The following is a 22,573-nucleotide window of genomic DNA, read 5'->3' on the forward strand; positions in this document are numbered from 1 at the left end:
ATATAGAAAATAAATATCAAGAAGGTGGCAAAATATTCTGGAGGTTGTTGAAGAAGCTTAGGAATGGAGGAAAGAGTGCAGTAAAAGGAGTTAGAGATGATAAAGGAGAAATGAAAGTGGGAGAAAAAGATATCCTTGAAGTATGGAGTAATTACTTTGAAAAACTGCTAAATGAAACAAGCAGTGATGACAGCACAGTGGTAAAAAACACTGACCAGGCATGCAGTCAGGAATACATATCCATACTTGAAGTATAAAAAGCCATCAAAGGCTTGAAATGTGGAAAGGCTGCAGAAGTAGATGATATTCGACCAGAAATGCTAAAGTATGTGGTATAAGAGTCTTACAGTGGCTGCACTGCATAGTTCAGAAAGCCTGGAGAGGGACGAATTCCTGATGATTGGAGTAGAGCTCTCATAGTACCCATATATAAAAGGGAAATAAAACTGAATGTGAGAATTACAGAGGTATTTCCCTACTGAGTGTTCCTGGCAAGATCTATGCAAGTATACTTGAGAAACAGTTGAAAAGAATTGTGGAAGGAAAGCTTCGTGAAGAACAAGATGGATTCAGGCCAAATAGAGGCTGTTAGGATCAGATCTTCACTTTACGACAAATAGTCGAGAAAGCATGGGAATATAACAGAGATCTGTATTTAAGTTTTTGTCGATTTGGAAAAGGCATATGACAAAGTGCCAAGAGAGAAGCTATTCAATATGCTGCAGTTATATGGTGTCAATGGGGCATTATATCAAGCAATACTTAGTCTTTATTTGAGTTGCAAGTCAGCAGTTAGAATTGAAGGAAGTACAGGAAGATGGTTTAATGTTAAATCTTGTGTGAGACAAGGATGTACATTATCCCCTCTGTTATTCATTATCTATATGGATCACACTATAAGGAAAGTGGTATTAAACATGATATCAAAATTGGAGATGATAATGTCAGCTCTTTGCTTGAATTGGATGATGTTATACTTCTAAATAAATCTGCTACAAGTCTGCAAGATTCCCTGACTAAATTGAATAACTGTTGTAATAGATATGGTATGAAGGTCAGCAATAAAAAGACAAAGACAATGAAAATGGGCAAAATCATTAAAATTGTCAACTGTGTTGTGAATGGAGAACCTGTGGAACAAGTGAAACATTTCAGCTACTTAGGAACAATTTTTACTGAAGATGGTAAATTAAATATAGAAATAGACAACAGAATCAGCAAAGCTGGTATGGTAGGAAGTCAATTGAACAAATTCATATGGAATAAGAGAAAAATTAGTCAGAACACTAAATTAGCTGTATACAAGACAGTGTTCAAACCAGTTTTAACTTATGGATCTGAGAGCAGGGTCAGAAGTAAAACACTTAACCAAAGACTAGAGACCACAGATATGAGAGTCCTGAGAAAGATTATAGGTGTGAACAGATGGCATCAATGGCAATATCATATTAAAAACGAGGATATTAGGAAAGAACTTGACATTGTCAACATCCAGGAATGTGTTAGCAGAGGTAATCTCAGGTGATATGGTCACTTAAACAGAATGGGCAAAGAAAGATTAGCAAAACAAGTGTTCTCTGCCAAGTTGGCAGCAAAACGACCCAGAGGAAGACCAAGATATAGGTGGATTGATATGATATGATACAAAGTGCCTTAGACGATAGAAATATAAGATCTGATAATGTTATAGTCTTGACAAGTAACAGACTGATTTGGAGGAAAATTGTAGATAGGAAGTTAATAATGATGTAATTTTTTTTCATGTAGTACTATCATATCCTGTACGCCCCTTGAGGGTACATGGCAGGAATTTGATAATGATGATAATGGTGTATATGTGTGTGTATACATAACACACACACACACACACACACACACACACACACACACACACACACACACACACACACACACACACACACTATTCTTACAATAAAGTAAGCTAGAGAAAAGAAAATGTTATTAAAGAAAAAAATAAGGAAGTGCAAATAGATTTAGAGTACTATACTGTATTTATCAATACTGTAAGTTTAATATTGTCTGTTTACAAGATGAATTGTCTATCTGTCAATACCTACATCAATATTGTCTTATAGCAGGGGTGTTCAACCCGTCGATCGCGGAGAGGTTTTTGGTCGATCTCTTGTGTATTCCTCCTTACAAATTTAATTAAAACTGAAAACATAATATTTTATCATTATTTTTAAATCGCTTTAAGTGTATTGCTATTGTTTATTTATTTTTCGTTAAAATTCTCAAATCAGCAATTTTCTTATAAGTCCGGGTAAATGAATTAATTTGGATCAGTGGAAGTCAAACAGCGTGCCAAGTGAATATGATTATAAGCAAAGTGTAAAAACTCGATTGTAGCTTAAATATTCCAAAGCACATTACATCGAAATATTGTAATGTGCTTTGGAATATTTCAACAATACAATACCGTAATATTGTATTGTTGAAATATTGTAATATTGTAAAAAAATAAACTTTGTTTGTCTCGGTATAGTTTGTATTATATGTTTTTGTAAATAACTCTTTTGAAGCTAACTGCATATACTGCTTTAATAAGAATATGTTACAGTGTTAAAAACAAAGGCAATGTTTTTGTCGCCGAAGCTGTACATGGCAGCATTAGAAAGATTGTTATTAGAACTTATTTGTATGAGAAAGGTTTGCAGCCTCTAAGTGTAAACATCTCCAAAGTCAGTCAGAAAGAGCTCAAACAACTTTCCGATGGCAGCAACTTACAATCAAAAGAAAGCGGAGGAGAACAAAAGGCGTGCCAAACTTGAAACTTAAGATGAAAGACTCGTACCGATTCTTTGGGGGTTGCCAAACTTCATGCGAGGTCTCAGAGGAGGCCTAATAAAAAGGGACTCAAAGAGGAGGCCACCAAGTCCAGAGTCACCGCCAGAGAGACTGCCTGGATCCACATTGCTTGAGACAGAAGTTTCCCACTTCCAGAAAGGAGCTTCTCGGTTCGAGACATCGCTCGAACCAAGAAGGTTTCATATTGTCGAAAGGAAGAGTTCAATTGCCGGAGAAAAGTTTCCAGGCCAGGTTAATGTCAGACATTCACCAGTGTGTTGTGTTTTCATTACAATTTGATGAATCAAATGACTTCACTGATATTGCTCAGTTAATGGTATTTATTCGCGTGGTATTTCAAGATTATTTAAGTAAAGAAGAACTTTGGAAAATTATACCATTATTGGGAAGGCCTAGGGAAGAAGACATTTTTTCGGCATTTGATGAATTTGTGAAACAACACAAACTTCCTCTTTTTAAACTTGTGTCTATTACTACTGACGGTGCTCCTGCAATGATAGGTAATAAATCAGGCTTCATTTCATTATGTAAAAACGATGACAAATATCCAGATTTTTTAACATACTGTATTATTCACCAATAAGTACTGTGTAGTAAAAGATTAAACACAAAAGATGTTTTGGATATTACATTTAAAATTGTAAATTCTGTTCGAGGAAAAGCCCTGCAACGGCGGTTATTTAAATTACAGGCAGATGATGATAGGGAACTTCTGTTGTAAAATAAAGTTCGCTGGCTCAGCAGAAGTCAATTTTTAGAAAGATTTCTTGTATTAATTAACGATATAAAAATTTTTCTTGATGAAAAAGGAGATATTTATCCACAATTGAGTGATAAAAGATGGTTGTTACACTTATCATTTTTAGTAGATTTCTGCACGAAATTAAGCAATCTAAATTTAAAGTTACAAGGTAGAGATAAAAATTTAATTGACATGTTAAGTTCAATAAAAACTTTCCAACAATATTTATTTTTATTAAATAAAATATAAGTGACCACTAATTTAGACATCTCCCATATTTATTAAATTTTTTTGAACAAAATCAAGAAATGCTTCACTATGATTTAAAAGAATTTATTTGTGAAATAGAATTAGTTGAGGAAGAAATAAATTCAAGATTTAAAGATTTTAATAAAACTGAAATGACTATATCTTTTATCAATAATCCATTCCAAGAAAACTTGAACATCACAGAAATTTCAAATAAAATTAGTGGGCTGTTTGATATAAACCAAGCTGAAGTAGAACTTGAGATAATAAACATTCAGAATAGTTTACATTTAAAATCAATGAACAATGAAGTCATTTGGAAGTATGCACATGAAAAATTCCCAATATTAGTTGATATTGCGCGAAAAATTCTGTCGTGTTTTGGATCGACTTACTTGTCAGAATCCGCTTTTTCAAATATAACCGTCATAAAAAATCAATTAAGAAACCAAATTACAAATGATCATTTGGATGATTGTCTGCGATTGGCTACTTCTTCATATCAACTTGACTATGAAAATATTGCGAGGTCCAAACAATACCAAATTTCACGTTAACTTTTTTTCTTTTAATCAACCAGCATTTCCTTAACTTGTGGAGTTTGTAATCAATCTGTTGTTTCTTTTAACTTTGGTTTTCCAAAATAGAGAAATAAATATTTTATTCCAATATTTTTTTTTTGTATTAAAATAATTAAAAGTGATAAATAAATTTTTAAATACACAAATAAAGTTTTTAGTTGTGTATTTTTTTTAGTTGTTTATTTGTGCGTAATCAGATATCAGGTTGGGGGAACGTGATCTATATAAGAGAGTAGATCGCCGAATAACTTTATATAGAAAAGTAGCTCGTGTAGTAAAAAAGGTTGAACACCACTGTCTTATAGGATACAAAACAACTTAAGGAATTCACAACGTATACTAGAATATAAATTAAATTAAACTGATATATATTTCCAATATTTCAGCAACGTCATGCTGCCATCTTCAAAGGAACTTAAAATAAAGACACGTGCACGTAGGCACTACACACAGTAAATGAGGAAGAAGCGAGGAAGCTACTGTTTTTCCTAGAGTCCTGATGGTGTCCCCTAGTAGGCTATATTAGGTATTCTTGGCCATTGGGCTGAAGTTCTCCTGATGTACATCGCCCAAATTTGGGGCAGTCTCACGCATCCAAATTTGTTGAGGTTTGGCATATTTCTTAGGATGGACTGAGGCTGATTCCATGAATAGTCTTTCAAATTTGAACTTGCTGTGGTGTATTATTGTGGCTTTCTTCCACCGTATTCTGTGGCATGTATCCAGAGCATGATCTGCAAGCCCAGAGTGGCTGTACTGGTGAAACCGGATGTAGTCCTTGTGTTCTGAAATTCTGATATTCACTGTCCTGCCTGTTTGGCCAAAGTAGGACAGCTTACAGCTGCAAGGAACCTGGTATACACCAGGTAGGTCTAGGGGAAATGGTTGGTCTTTAGTGGAGCAGATAAGGGATGCCAATTTTCTATATGGTCTATAACAGGGTCGTCGTGTTTTTTCAGGATTTTGGTAATTTTATCTGAGGTGCCCCGGATGTACGGAATGGTGATGGATTTAGAGTAATGAATCTTTGTTGTGAAGGGGGTTGTAGTTTACTGGTTTAGTATTTTTTTTTTGGGGGGGGGGGTAGCCATTGACTGAGAAAGTGTTAAGGATGTGATTTAGTTCAGTGGTTAGGGCATTGTTAGGGCCCCCAGCCTGATGGAACCTTGGTTTTCTCAGTTTATAGAAAACCCACCCATACAGGCAGATACATTCACCAACAATCCCACCCTCCGTCCCTCACTATAATAACTCCATATTATAGTGGAGTTATTATTTAAAATTAGGGCTGACAATGCCCTAACCACTGAACTAAATCACATCCTTAACACTTTCTCAGCCAATGGCTATCCCCCCAAAAAAATCCAAAAACCAGTAAACCACAACCCCCCCCCCCCTCCCGTCACAACAATTACTCAAAATCCATCACCATTCCCTACATCCGGGGCACCTCAGAAAAAATTAGCAAAATCCTAAAAAAACATGACTCGACCTCTTGTTACAGACCATATAGAAAATTGGCATCCTTATCCACTCCACTAAAGTCTAACCACTTCCCCTAGACCTACCTGATGTATACCAGGTCCCTTGCAGCTGTAAGCTGTCCTACTTTGGCCAAACAGGTAAGACAGTGAATATCAGAATTTCAGAACACAAGGACTACATCCGGTTTCACCAGTACAGCCACTGTGGACTAGCAGATCATGCTCTGGATACATGCCACAGAATACGGTGGAAGATAGCCACAATAATACACCGAGGCAAGCTCAAATTTGAAAGACTATTCATGGAATCAGCCTCAGCCCTAAGAAACATGCCAAACCTCAACAAATTTGGATGCGTGAGCCTGCCCCAAATTTGGGAGACGTACATCAGAACTTCAGCCCAACGGCCAAGAATACCTAATATAGCCTGCTAGGTGTCACCATCAGGACTTTAGGAAAAACAGTAGCCTCCTCGCTTCTTCCTCATTTGTTGTTTGTAGTGCCTGCATGCATGTGTCTTTATCTTAAGTTCCCATGAAGATGGCAGCATGACATTGCCGAAATATTGGTAATATATATTAAAGTTTAATTTAATTTATATTCTAGTATACATTGTGAATTCCTTAAGTTATCAGTAATCAGATACAAAACAATGTACATATTATACGCATTACTAACACTAGAAATCAAAAATGAAAAGATAATGTGAAAAAGAATTTCATATTTATTTACAGGTATAACGATTCATGCATTGATAACGAAGAAGCAGCAATATGATTGCTTTATGGTAGCCTAGTGCAATCGATACGACTACTTCACGTAGCCTAGCCTATACACTAATGAATGAATTGTCATAAAAATTATTTATGCTAATTAATTAATTTAAGTAATTAACAACAGTTAATTTATGCAGTTATGAGTTAACACTGCATCTTTACATTTGTTTACATTTCTTTCGACTGCAAATGGCCATGTACGGTCTGTAATTTTTTGTGTGCATGGGTTTTTGATCAATTTTAATCTTTTTATAATAGATTTGTGTATACTTTATGGTAGTAAATGATAAAATAGACTAATGTCTACATATATTTTATGCATTCATAACATACCTAACTTTTTCTTAATTTTTTCGATATGTCTAAGCTATACGGTGCGTCCAGAAGTTTTTTCAAAATGTCGCAAATCTCCAAAAAATTTTCCAATATATTTATTTTAAAAAAATAAAAAATTCCTATAAGTGGATCTGCACTATTCAAACACACATTCTTCAAGGGTCAACTGTATATTCAAAAGATTATCTAAAATAAATAATAACTGCACTGTTACAAGTCATGAAAATTCTCTTATAGTGTTATTATATAAAAATATTAGCCAGACTGCCAGCTGTTGCTAGTGCACATTCACATATTTCATGCTTTAACCTTAGTGAAATAATGATTTCTATATAATGTATAATTTTAAAGACTTTTAACACATGGTGTTGTTTTTTTTCCAGTCTTTTGAAAGACATCTATTTGATTGCATAATGAAATGAGATATGATCTGTTAATGAGAAATATAAACTTCTTACCAATGTTACTGTCATAAACATCATTTGCATATCATATAAACAATGAATTATAACAACTCATGCGTGTTTGAAATAACAATAATTACTCGTTGAAAAGAATTTTTTTTTCATTCATTCATTTCCTGAATATTACAGGAAAAAAGCAGAGAAAAAAAATAATGTGTGTGTCTCTCTCTTTTTATTAAAATTTGAGACATGCAAAGCCATCAACTATTGTGCTTTACAGGAGAACTCAAAATAATCCACATAATAATGACTCGATGCATCATCTATACATAGGTAGGTTATCATCTAGACATCTCATATCAGTTCCTATTCAGTGTCATTTTACACCACTGATTTGTTATTAAATCTGAAACTAAATTTTGTGATCATGTTTAAAAGATTCTAATACCCAAACTAAATTTATTATTGCCTTACATTGAAAAAACTCAATGTTCTAATATAAACTGACAGCTACAGCAGCAGCTATCTAGTATGGAAGGATTTTACTGTATTGATTTTGTTTACCAATACTAATTTTTAAGTATGTGCTATTGATCTGATGGTCCTGTGATGTTAAGGCGTGATGAATCACAATACATCAATCAAATGCCAACCTCACCTTCTCGTGGTCCATCCAGTTCCAAAAGTACAAACGAGGCACTAGTGATTGGGTATAGGCAGTATAACTCTAACATAAAATGCTGTTAGAACTTCCTGTCTAGAGGCATCACAGTGTTTCTCAAACTTTTCCTATGACGGAACACTTCACAAATCCCGAAATTTTAACAGAACACCTTCGTTAGAGGCGTGTATCATCAGTCTCATGTTCAATGTAAAGTTAAGCACACACACTATCGCTGCAGCAGGCTGTTCAAACATGTTTGAACTTGTTGCAGCATTTAAAACCATTCCAGGTTCATGTTAATTTTGATAATTTTTCATGGAACACTTATCACTTTCCGTAGAACATAGTTTGGGAAATGCTGAGTTAGCTTCTCTACCACTGGACTTGCCCAGCAAAAGGCTAATAGCCTGTCATGGGAAAATTTGATATACTTTCAAGTCTCAGCTAAAGAAAAGCTGGATGGATTATCACAGAAACAACCATGATTCAGTAAATAGTAAATGAAACTGGAAGAGGGAACATATATGAAAATTGCAACTAGGAATGTAAGGAGCATCACACAAAAGAAGAGGAACTTGAAAAACTAAACCAAGCCAATGTAAAGATATGTAATAGTAACATAAACAAAGAAAAAGCAATATATACAAATTTATAGTGGAGTAAAAAAAGAAGAAAGAGCAAAGGCAGGTATAATGATACATAAATTTATGAAGAATGATACTGTATAACTAGTGAATTGAAAGACTAATAGAAATTAGACTCACAACATTAAGAGGTCAAACAATAATTGGGACATATGCATCAGAAGAGGGAATAGAAGAAGATAGTACAACAACCTTTTACAAAAAACTGCAGAAAGTCATAGATAAAACAGATAATTAACTATACTAGCACAGGATTTAAATGCCAGAATAGGAAACAGGAAATACAAAACAAACATAGGGAGATTTGCTGAAGATATATGTAATCAAAATGGACACAAACTGTGTCATTTATAATAACATGAGAATAATGAACTCAGGAACATAAAAAAAATACATATGGTTAGCAAGAGGATGTAAGGCAGCTATTGACTACATCATCAAAAAATTTTTAATCAGCCAAGTTAATTCTAGATGTAAAAGCATATTGAAGATTTGAATTAAACTCTAATTATTACATGGTATTGGCAAAAATTTGATTTAAATCAAAATGGCTAGAAATAAATAAAGTGGAAAATAACTATCACCTAAGTTACAAAATTTCTTCATTATAAGATTCCCACACTAGTCAACAATATCAGAAATTCACTGATTTAAAAACATAAGCAATACACAAATCAAATGACATAGAATCGGAAAATCTGAAACAAATCTTGACAAAAGCAGAAACAGAAAGCTTAGGAATAAAGAGTAAATGGAATAGAAAAAGAAGACTATTAAACAGGAACAAAGAAAATGAAAAGTTAATTTTAAAAAAAATAGAATTACCTGAAATGGATAAATTGCAAGGTGAAGTGCAAAAGAACAGTGTAATTGCAAAACAAGAAGTAAGGAAAAAAACATAGAAAGATAATTTTATAACAGAAAAGGATAATCTAAAACACAACTAAAAACCTGCAAAATAATAAAATACATGAACAAAGAAATAAGAGAAAATGCAAAAATACAAACAACAGATTTAGAAAAACGGATAACTTATTTTCAAAATCTCTGGATAAAGATAATAAAGAAGTAAAATTTTATACAACAAAGAATGATCTAACAGAAAATATTACAATGTCAAAAATAAAATAAAAAAATACAATAAATAAGATGAAAAATAGTCAAACACCAAGAGAAGACAAACAAACATGGAAGTGTACAAAAATGCAGGTGAAAAATTTAAGGAAAGACTACTTAAATTCTTACTGAGATTCTTTAACATGGCATGGATTTCTGGGAGAACTAAACTCTTAGGAAAAAAAGCACTGGTTATTCCAATTTATAAAAAAAAGGAAATAAAGATGACTGCAATAACTATAGGAGAATTAGTCTGCTAAATGTAGGATACAAAATACATACAGAAATATTAAAAGAGAAACTAAACAGTGTTGTGTTGTAGATCAGCGCTTCTCAAACTGTGGGCCGTGACCCCCTTGGGGGCCGTAGGTTTTGTTGAGGGGACTGTGAAATAATGAAAACAAATTTAAAATGTTTTAAGACTAAGTAGATTTTTTTATTTTAAAACATATTTAACTTTTATTATTTATTATTTCTTTTTTGTTATTTTTTATATTTTAATGAAAAATTTCACACATTGGTGTTGGTTCACAAACTTTGCTTCCTGCATATTTCGACGCTTAATGAATATTAGTAAATATTGCTGATTCATGTTTCATTTCAAAGCAGTGGTTAATTGTATTTACTTCGAATGCTCTCCAGGTAAGCTCCAAATCTTCCTGTCCCTTTCATCACGTGTTCGTAATCAGGGACTGTTGATATTGACTTTATATACATATAAAAACTCGTTTTATATTATCACTGACATCCGAGCTAGTTTTCTGTTACCAATAAAAGTTTCGCATATACTTCACACATGAAAAAAAGCTTAAACAAGTTCATGTGGGGGAGATAGTAACTCGCTTGAAGTGGTAAACAACACGCCCTCCCTAACAGCCACTATACTGCAGAGGCAATAAAAACAAGAACTTTTATTATGCCAGTGAATAAGGTATGAGGAGTATGTGTAATATATTTCTCAACAAATAGTGCAATTAGAGACAACTGGGATAAAAACACACTAATTAATGAATCACATGTCCCCTCATACAGAAACTATGCTGTATAGACTGAAACAAAATCACATGTTGCATGGGCAAACACAGTATGCTAACTAAAAACTATTGTTATTAATTAGATGTGTGCGAGTTCGATTTCCCAAGGCAGCAATAAAATTCAACTCAACATGTTAAAATTCGTAAAAGTGTTAAAACTAAGTAATATATATATATATATATATATATAATGAATGTTATGGCAGTTTCACATATGGAATTCGGTTGAAGAGAGTTAGCATTTCAACTCAATTGTCAGCTATGCTTTTATCTTTCGGTTGCACGATCTTTTGTTAATACCGCACCAATCATATGCACGTTTTAATAACCTGCCTTTGCTGTCTGTTTCGCGTTAGGCTTAATTACCGTAAAGGGAGAAAAGTCACAAAAGAGAAAAATGTTCCTGGTCCAGGGGATTCCCTTATTCAGGTAATATTCACTAATTTCATGTTATCAGTCTGTGGTGTGCCAGTATCGGTAAGTGGTGATATTATTTGATCTATTCTACGTTAAAAAATTTAACCCTGAGATGGATAAGTGACTGATAAAAAATAAAAAAAAATTCCCGCGAACAATCAGAAACAGACTCAAAAAAAAAAGGACAGTATTTCATATTTTACCAGAACAGCCCGCATCGTGTTCAGAACCAAACCAAACTCTAAAAATATATTACATTTTTAGAGGCAAAAAATGTAATATATGCATTTGATTTTTGCAATATTCACTGTGTATGTTTTGTATTGAATATAAATACAATAAATATTATAATAATATATCTCTCTATTACGATTTTTTTTGAGGGGGGGGGCGTGAAATATTTTAATTTTTGCAAAGGGGGCCCTGACATCTAGAAGTTTGGGAAGCACTGTTGTAGATGACAAACTACTAAAAGAAAACAGAATGGATTCTGAAAAGGCTGATCATGTAAAGACTCAATTTTCACTCTAAAATTATTAACGAAAAAGAAAAGTGAATTTCAAAAAGAAACACACATGGCCTTCACTAATTATGAAAAAGCCTTTGATAAAATTAATAGACTTTTTTTTTCAAATATTAACCAATCTAAATATACCAAACCAGCTTTTACAGTCTATTCAAGAAATATACACAAGAAATAAAATAGCAGTCAAATCAGAACAAATATCAGAATGGAAAGAAACATCAAGAGGAGTATCTACTTTTAATATATATAAAAATCAGCTGACAACCTTTTATTCCCTTAGTAGGGAGTAGGCAAGGCCTTTCAACCCTATCTATGGTATAAGATCGCATACCAGCTCAAGTTTTGCAAGGAAGGTGCTATGGAATTTTAATCTAAGTCTTAGTGCTGGATTAGTCCAAAGTGGTAGAAAGAGGTAAAAATAGTTTCACTGCATAAAGAAGGCTCCAAGACTGATGTAGCAAATTACCAACCGATCAGCATATCAGGAGCCGTAGTCAATGTACTGGAGAAGTTGGCCGAGAGCAAAATACAGGAATGGATAGACAGAAATGGGATGCTATATGGGGACAACATGATTTTGTGAAGTGTAGGTCATGCCTCAATAACTTGCTCATGTTTTATAATACAGTGACAGCTGAGTTGGATAAAGGTAATGGGTTTAGAGTAATACTGCTGGACTTTGCAAAATGTATAAGAAGGTGGTTGAGAGAGATATCAAAGAGTAATTTATTCAGGAGTAGACTCCAGTAAAAGACTTGTAACCTGAAGCATCCCACAGATTTTTTAGATTTTTTGCTTGGAGAGTGGTAAATGAGTAGAATAGGTTGTCGGAGTCTGTTGTGGATGCCATGACTCTGAATGAGTTTGAAGCAAAGTATGATAGATAGCACAAATATTGGATAGTGCTTGGCATGATGATTAGGGCCTCCCTTGATTGAGGCCTTCTGTTCTTGGGCTGCTACTATTTTATTTGCACATTAATAATACAGGAAAGGATTAGAGAGGAACTATTTAGTTGTTTTCCAATGATGCAAAAGTAGATAGAGAATACTTAATAAAGATGATGTTAAAATTGCACTTTGCCACATTAAAGTGACATTCATTCTTCTTTAGTAAACATGGTGGTGGAACATTACTCATGCTAATGAATTGTGTCCACTTTTGCAATATGTCCTCTCAAGCAGGGATTTTGGGATGTTAGTTAATAGGGAGTTCAGACGGCATATTGCAAAAGTGGCTAAAGCAGCTCATCGGATTACTTGGTTACTGAAGAATACCCTGATAAGCAGACACAAGAAAGTTATACCTCTTTGCATAGTCTTGGTAAGGCTCCTATCTTGACTATTGTGTGCAGATTTAGTCACCTGGGTTTTTTGGGAATGAGGAGGTGGAGAGGATCCAGAAGCAAGTGACCTAGATGGTAGCAGGCTTATGGAATGAACCTTATGAGAACAGGTTGAAGATTTGCAGGTTATAGAAATTAGATGACAGGCAGAAAAGAGGATGATATGATTGAGACATTCAACTTACTGAAGGGTTTTACAAGATTAATACAGAAGAAAGTTTTCAAAACAGCTCCGGCAGTGGAAGAACTAGGGGCCATCCTTGGAAACTAAGCAAGAGTGTAGTTAGCAGGGGGTGTCAGGACTAAATTTTTTTTTGCTTGGAGAGTGGTAGATGAGTAGAATAGATTGCCAGAGTCTGTTCTTGGTGCCATGACTGTGAATGAGTTTAAAGCAAAGTATAATAGATAGTGCAAATGTAGGATAGTTCTTGGCATGATGATTAGGACTGCCCTTGATGAGTCTAAAAACTCGGTGGAGTAGCCAATAATAATAATAATATTTCAGCAGGACAGGGAAGATATTTATGTACAAATAAGAAGGAATTTATGTGGAAATGTAAGATAGGCAACTATCACAGACTTAAAAAATAGCTTGCAGTTGTACAATGGATGAAAAAAATTGAAAGAAAGAGTTGAAAGTTTATTTTTCACTTGGTTAGAGTATAATAAATTTAGTTTAATCCTTTATCCAAGTGTGAGCAAACAAATTTTGCGTCTGAAAGTGTCTTCAGGACTGGGGTAAGGTGGTACAACACCAGGGTAACTCGTTGCAAAGGTGGAGCAAGCTACCAACACTCCTGTCTCAGTATCTCCTATAATGCAAAACACATCTCCTTGCGGATATGTCTAATGTTATGCATTAAGGGAAGGGCCACAACCCAGACTAGTTTCGACCTTTATTGAGGTCTCTTCAGTGGGAGCAGGCCCAAGTGGAGATACCAGGCAGAAGCATTAGCAGGTCATCTCTACCTATAGGAGTTGCCAAATCGTGTGCCACCCTTTTTTTAATAAATTACTCTGGATTTAGAGAAAGATGTTGAAAGTTTATTTTTCACTTGGTTAGAGTATAATAAATTTAGTTTAATCCTTTATCCAAGTGTGAGCAAATAAAGTTTGTGCCTGAAAGTATCTGAAGATACTTTCAGGTGCAAACTTTGTTTGCTCACACTTGGATAAAGGATTAAACTAAATTTATGAAAGAAAGAGTGCATGGGAGATACTAAAGGGAAAAAACTGTTGAGAGCAATGGCAGATTGTATGCCTTCAGTGAAGAAGATAAAGCAATTTGGAGTCAAATGGATGACTAGAGAAATTCAAACACGAATTGCAGATCAAAAAGAGATTATGGATGACATATAAAGAGAGAGGCAGAGAACAGTTGCATAAGGAATATAAGGCTCAGGAGAGAAAAATTAGAATGCCAGATAAGACTAGTGTGAAATCCATGGAGAATCCCAAGGAGTTGTTTTTTCACTATGTGGCAAGTAGGGGGAATTACCTTGCTGGATGGAGATGGAAATTGAGTGACCTTAGCTGATGACATAGTTGAACTATTTAATGATCACTATATTACAGTGTTTCATCATGGTAAAGCATGCTTTATTCTTAGAGGGATAAGAAGTAGTGAAGTGTTAGAAGAGAATGAAGACGATATGCGTGGGTTATGCATGGAGAGTGGTGTGGAATTTGTGGATGTGTGGAATGAGTTCGATGGGCAAAAGGACTTATATAAGATGGATGGATTGCATTTGAATGGAGTTGGTGTACGGAGATTTGAAAGAGTGTTGATGAATGATGTGGAAGTGGATGTACAGACTCAGGGAAACCAGATTTATTAAGAGGGGGGAGAGTAGATATGCAGACTTTAGGGGGGCAGTTAAGTGTATGAATGAGTATATTATGCCCGAGCGAGTACGACGGACAACAAATCAGAATGGGATAGTTAGTATAAGGCATCAAAGTAAGGATGGGACAAATGGGCTTCTGCGATTCATGTACACTAATGCCAGGAGTATTAGGAACAAGAAGGAAGAGTTTTTGGCCATGGTTGGCACTTCCAGGTCACAGGTTGTTGGTATTAGTGAAACATGGCTGACAGAAGATGATAAAGCTAGTGGGATTGAATGCGACGGGTATAGCTTGTTCAGGAGTGACAGGGTGAATAAAAAGGGGGGAGGAGTGTTATTGATGATAGCTGATGATCTTCAGCCAAGGAGTATAGAAGTTGAACTGCATGATGGGGAAAAAAGCACATTTGAGGTTGTTTGGTGTGAGATAGAATCCAGCAGAACAAAATATACAATTGGGTGCTGCTATAGACCGGGTGATGGAGTGGATGGTGGGGATAGTATGCATAAGCAAATAGAAGAAATGAGTGGAAGGAGGGTAATTATTATGGGTGATTTCAATTATGGTAACATTGACTGGAAAGAGGAGATGGCACATGGGAGGAAGGAATTGGATTTTATGCGGTTATTAAGGGACAACTATCTACGGCAACATGTATTGGAAAATACCACGGGGCAGAGAGTGCTGGACCTAGTAATTGCAACCGAGAATGTGGCTGTAACGAACATGACCATGTTGCCACCAATTGGTGAGAGTGACCATAAGGTCATAACTTGGGAGGTGGCTAAAGGAGTCGAATTTACAATTAAGACAGGGTACATGTGGAATTACCGGGCTGGTAAGTATGACAAGCTTAGGTGTGTGCTTAGCTCAATGCCATGGCATGTAAAACTGCAAGAGCTGGATGTTGATAGTGCATGGGAGGTGGTTAAGAACTCTTTGCAGGAGGCAATGGTTGACTGTTTACCAAGAGTCCGAATAATAAATCAAGTAGGGGTTAAATGGATGAATAACACTATCAAGCTTGAGCTGCAAAAAAAGAAACAATTGTGGAGGGAATTTAAGGAGAAGGGTGACCATCAGGTGCAGGAACAGTATAAAGCTCAGGCCAGGATGGTAACAAGGGTGGTAAGAAAAGCAAAAGCAGATTACGAAAGGAAATTGGCCACGCAAGCTAAAGAGAATCCCAAACAGTTCTTTCAATATGTTGCAAGTAAAAGGAAAAATGCTGAGGGTAGGGAGGTAACCAAATCAGTCGATATTGTGGAATTACTGAGCGAGCACTTTGCAAGAGTATATCATCCAGGTGGTGACTTTGCAGGAATGGAAGAACCAACAGCTTATACTGGAATTGTGATGAATGAAGTAGAGGTAACTAGTCTATTACAGAACCTCAATGTCAATACATCTGTGGGATTGGATGGTATACCAGCTCGTGTCGTAAGTGAAGCGGCCAAAGAATTGTCATTGCCCTTGACCATTTTGTTTAATTTGAGCCTCAGGACTGGGTCAGTCCCAAGGGGGTGGAAAGAGGGGAAAATAGTTCCACTGCACAAAGGTGGTTCCAAGGCTGCTGTTGAAAATTACCGGCCAATCAGCATAACAGGAATCATTATCAAGGTCTTAGAGAAAATAGTCAAGAGGAAAATACAAGATTGGATAGAAGAAAATGGGATACTGTATCGGGGACAGCATTGTTTTGTGAAGGGTAGGTCATGCCTCAGTAACTTGCTCACATATTATAACACAGTGACGGCTGAACTGGATAAGGGTAATGGGTTTACGGTGATTCTACTGGACCTTGCCAAGGCCTTTGACAGGATTCCACATGGAATTCTAATCAGTAAATTGCAGCATATGGGAATGGACATAGGATTGGTGAGATGGATAGGAGGGTGGTTGATGGAGAGATATCAGAGAGTGGTTTACTCGGGAGTAGAGTCCACAAGACGGCCTGTGACTAGTGGTGTGCCACAAGGATCTGTTCTTGGACCACTGCTGTTTAATTTGTTCATAAATGATATAGGAAATGATCTGAGAGGAAGAACAGTTCATTTGTTTGCGGATGATGCGAAGTTGGGTAGGGCAATAGTGAATGCAGATGATGTCAAAATTTTGCAGGATGATTTGGATAGATTGGAGGTCTGGGCTAAGGAGAATGGATGTCAGTTTAATGTGGCAAAATGTAAGGTTATGCATTTTGGGGTGAAAAGATTGGCGACAGTTTACTGCATTGGTGGAACCGTGCTCCAGGAAATTGATAAGGCACGAGATTTAGGAGTGTTGGTAGATAAGGAATTGAAATTTAGGGGACACATTGCAAAAGTGGCCAAAACAGCTCATCAAATCACTTGGTTGCTGAAGAATACGTTGACAAGCAGAGACAAGCAGGTTATTGTTCCTCTGTATTGGGCCTTGATAAGACCCCATCTAGACTACTGTGCTCAGATTTGGTCACCTAGGTTTCTTCTTGATGGGGAGGAGGTGGAGAGGATCCAGAGGCGAGTGACCAAGATGATAGCAGGTCTGTGGAATGAACCGTATGAGAACAGGTTGAGGATTTGTGGGTTGCAAAAATTGGTTGATAGGCAGAGGAGGGGAGATATGATTGAGACATTCAAATTACTGAAGGGTTTCTATAAAATTAATTCAGAAGATATTTTTGAGAACAAGGCTGGTTGTGGGAGGACTAGGGGACATCCATGGAAACTGGGCAAAAGTGTGGTTAGTAAAGGTGTTAGAGCTGGGTTCTTTACTTTTAGAGTAGTGAATGAGTGGAATGCGCTCCCTGAGTCTGTGGTGGATGCTGTGACAGTGAATGAGTTTAAGGCGAGGTATGATAGATACTGTATGAATGTCAAATAGTTGTGATGAATATGATTTGGGGCCTCCCTCGATGAGTCTAATGACTCCCTGGAGTTGCCCGTAATAATAGTAATAGTAATAATAATAATATGTTTCAAATACTGAGTATGCTAAATGTCGTAAGGCAGTGGACTAGATGAAATTTTGCTACATGTTTTAAGGGAATGTGCTGCAGAACTGACCCATGCCATTAACTTGGCTGTTTAATGAAAGTCATGCAATAGGATAAGTTCTTGGAAAGTATAAGGAGTTTAGATAGTGATATTGCATAAAGGTGGTGATAGAATATATGTATCAGACTATAGGCCTGTTTGTATTTTTTCTGCAGTTGCTAAGATTTTGGAGAAATTGGTAAGGACTTGTATATGAAAATATTATTTATGCTGGCCAGCATGGATCTGTTAAGGGGTGATCTTGTTTTATTAATTTGGTTACCTTTTACAATAGAGTAGTAACAAGAGCAGTGGATGAGAGTAAGGCTTACACCGTCACATTTTTGGATTTTACAAAAGCATTTGACAGGGTCCACATGACAAGTTGGTTTTTAAGTTGCAGCATATGGGTTTGTATATCAGGTTAGTAGATTGGATTAGTAACTGGCTTTCTGATAGTATAGCGAGGAGTTTTATATGGGGGAGCAATCAGGAAATAATAAGGTTTACAAGTGGAGTTCCACAGTTTTCGGTACTAGAACCATTGGTGATCAATATTTGTCAATGACTCCTCAAGATGATTTGAATGAGCTAAAAAGAATGGCAAATGAATGGGGATGTCAGTTAATACAACTAAATGTAAGGTTTTTGATTTCCTGATGGGATGCTTTATGTTCGCTTTAAATCAAATTATAGTGGAAGTAGTAAGAAATCTTGGAGCAATGTAACAAAAATTTAAAGTTTGAAGGACATATTGCAAAAATGTTAAGACATCAAAAACTGTTGCAAATACTGAGGAGGACATTTATCACAAGAGATAAAAAGGTGGTGGTCCCATTGTATAAAGATTAGATCAACCCACATCTGGATTTCTGTGCTCAGATCTAGTCACTAGAATTTGAAGTGGATGAAATAACCTTGGGGATGGTACAGACAGATTAAAAAAATAATATCAGGACTATACCACAGTCATTATAAGGGTAGAACTGAGAGCATGCAAACAACAGAATTTGGTGGATAGAAGACAAAAACGGATAAAACTGAGAAATTTAATTAACCTGTTAAAGGGCATTATTGGATTAATACTGTGAAGATTTTTTATATGGTAGAATAAGGGAAGGAACAAGGACAAGGAGCAGAGCCATCCCTGGACGTTACAGAAGGAAGTAGCGAGTAAAAGGGTAAGAAGTAAGTTTTTTTTTTTTGCATGGAGCATGGTTGGAGCATGGAATGCATTGCCTGAGAGGGTGGTGGAGGTGCAAATGGCAGTGGCATAGCTAGAGCTGTTACCACTTGGGATGGTCCCCGAGTTTGCCGCCCCTCTCAATACATACCAAAAATACTACAAAAAGTCAAAACGACGTATACGGAAATAAATTAAAACATTATTATTTAAATTAAGGGGATATTAAATCCCACATTGTTTCAAACCCGAATAAGAAACTCAAAGATCGGAATCAAAGAGTTTCATGCCGAATATAGTAACTATAAACGTATCGGCGACTACTAGCATAAGCTAAAGCACATAGTTCAAGTACGTAGTACAGACTAGGGCAACTCGTTGCAAAGGTAGAGAAAGTTCTGATCGCTATTCTTAGTATTTTCCATAATGTAAAACTCATCTCCTAGGAGATGTATGATGTTATACATTATGGTGGGAGGTCACTACCGAGACCGGTTTCGATCTTTATTGAGATCTCATCAGTGAGTAGATAGACCAAAGTATAATACTAAGGGTATAGCGAAAAGAACTTATATACTCTGCTATATGAGTTGTCAAAAAGGTGCACCCATAAATTATTTAAAGTAAAGAGCCAACAGGCTTCATTTCGGGGATGTAAAACATTATTTAAATTAAGGGGATATTAAATCCCACATTGTTTCAAACTCGAATAAGAAACTCAAAGATCGGAATCAAAGAGTTTCATGCCGAATATAGTAACTATAAACGTATCGGCGACTACTAGCGTAAGCTAAAGCACGTAGTTCAAGTACATAGTACAGACTAGGGCAACTTGTTGCAAAGGTGGAGAAAGTTCTGATCGCTATTCTTAGTATTTTCCATAATGTAAAACTCATCTCCTAGGAGATGTATGATGTTATACATTATGGTGGGAGGTCACTACCCAGACCTGTTTCGATCTTTATTGAGATCTCATCAGTGAGTAGCTAGACCAAAGTATAATACTAAGGGTATAGCGTAAGCTAAAGCACTTAGTTCAAGTACTACATACTTGAACTACGTGCTTTAGCTTATGCTAGTAACCGCCGATACGTTTATAGTTACTATATTCGGGCATGAAATTCTTTAATTCCTATCTTTGAATTTCTTATTCGGGTTTAAAACATGCAAGATTTAATAGCCCCTTAATTTAAATAATGTTTTACATCCCCGAAATGAAGCCTATTGGCTCTTTACTTTAAGTAATTTATGGGTGCAACTTTTTGACAACTCGTATAGCAGAGTATATAAGTTCTTTTCACTATACCCTTAGTATTATACTTTGGTCTAGCTACTCACTGATGAGATCTCAATAAAGATCGAAACCGGTCTCGGTAGTGACCTCCCACCATAATGTATAACATCATACATCTCCTAGGAGATGAGTTTTACATTATGGAAAATACTAAAAATAGCGATCAGAACTTTCTCCACCTTTGCAACGAGTTGCCCTAGTCTGTACTACATGCTTTAGCTTACGTTAGTAGCAGCCGATACGTTTATAGTTACTATATTCGGAATGAAACTCTTTGATTCTGATCTTTGAGTTTGTTATTCGGGTTTAAAACAATGTTGGATTTAATATCCCCTTAATTTAAGTGTTTTACATCCCCGAAATGAAGCCTATTGGCTCTTTACTTTAAATAATTAAAACATTATGTTTATTTGTGAAGTAAAACTTTAATTTCAACATTCTAAAATGCTATTTTTCATACTTTTCTGTCAGCAAAATCGTCGATGACATTGGCGAAGTCTATTTCATAGTAATGATGTAATTTTTAATCAAATTTTATTTAGGAAAAACTCTTCTGACAACTAGTCACACTTACTAAGCTAAAGCAATTGTGAGGAAAATTCACAGCAGTATTACAATATTTGGAATTGGGTTCTCGAGACTGTATTTTAGAATTAAATGCAAAAGTGCAAAAAAGGTTCAAAGTGCTGCCCAGGGCAGACTGCCCCTTCTGCACCCCCCCCCCACCCTAGCTACACCACTGGCAAATAGTAGACGACTTTAAGGAGCGGTATGGTAGACTTTATACTGACAAGTGTTGACCTCCTATGAGTCTTGCAACTCCATGGAGGTTGAAAAAATAATACTGGCCAGCTAATATATATAATTATCTGCAGCATGAAGAAGTATCTTTAAAGTACAGTTACATATATCGCTAAAATTTATTTGTTATTCTGAATTTTAGCGAAAGAATAAATTTTTAGTTCGCCTCTAAAACTTAGTAATGTAATGAGAGTAAAACTTTCAAAACTTTAACCCAAGTAATGTAGACAATTGCAAACAATTTTTAGGTGCATTTCATAAATAGAAGCAATGCTGTTAGTATCATTTGGCTGTGCATATAATTAGGGAATCTTAAATGAATGAATTCCGAAGAAATCTATCCATTTATTCTTTCACTAAAATTCAATAGATAAATTTCCTCAAAATTCATTCAAGATTCACTAATTATATGCATACACAAAAGACAGACAAATGATAATAACAGCATTGCTGCTGCTTATAAAAGGCACCTAAAAATTGTTTGCAATTGTCTTCACTAACTGGGTTAAAGTTTTACTCTCATTACATTAGTAAAAGTTTAGAGGTAAAAAAAAAAAGAAGAAAAAAGCTACCTGTTAATTGGAAGCTTATCAGCATCTAAAACAACAGGAATGCCAGCTGCAAGTATTGTGCCTCCATTCTGTGCTGTAACAACTGTTTGAATTGGTGGTGAAGATGTAACTACACCAGTGCTAGCTGATAAGGAAGCCGCAACTGTAGGAATAGAAGCTGTAGTGTATGCAACCACTTTACCTTCACTTGCTTCCTTCAAAAGCTGGGCTTGAAGCAATAGCTAATTCAATAAAAATGACATTAAGGCATAGTTACTTGTGTTTTAATGCAAGTCACTTTAAATCAAGCAAATTAATAAAATGGTACAAGTAAAAAAAAAAAAAAAGTTTAACCATATCATTCTAAGTTAATATATAAAATCAATTATATTTCGTTGTACCACTCTTGTACCAGATATAAAAAATCATTATGAAATTAACTTCGCTTTATTGATTAATATTTGAAAGCCTGGGTGATTCAGTAAATGGAAAATTTTCTTTGGTAACAAATGGCTGCGAGTTCAAACTGCACTGATACAATGATTTATTGGGGAAAGAGGAAGATAAGCTGAACTTCATTTTCACTAATATAAGAACTACATTTGTTTTATACAATGTGAAAAATCTTGCTTCAGATTGTGCTCTCAATTCAAATCATAATGTTTAATTAATCCTCAGTCAGTCCACATGATATATTGTTTGCAAACAAGTTGAACAACACGGACCCCAAGA

General features: G+C 35.5%; 1 protein-coding gene across 1 annotated transcript in view; it reads right to left on the minus strand.

The window, feature by feature from the left end:
* SREBP (Sterol regulatory element binding protein) overlaps positions 1-22,573 on the minus strand; it is a 155,594-nt gene that overhangs the window by 119,936 nt on the left and 13,085 nt on the right. The window contains exon 3 of the mRNA XM_090403191.1: positions 21,863-22,083. Coding sequence (XP_090259317.1) covers positions 21,863-22,083 — 221 coding nt within the window. The remainder of the gene's footprint in view (positions 1-21,862; positions 22,084-22,573) is intronic.

This window comes from Typopeltis vanoorti, chromosome 13 (genome assembly GCF_054136105.1).
Source record: "Typopeltis vanoorti isolate ZY-2024b chromosome 13, IOZ_Tvanoo_1.0, whole genome shotgun sequence".
Classification (NCBI taxonomy): Eukaryota; Metazoa; Arthropoda; class Arachnida; order Uropygi; family Thelyphonidae; genus Typopeltis; species Typopeltis vanoorti.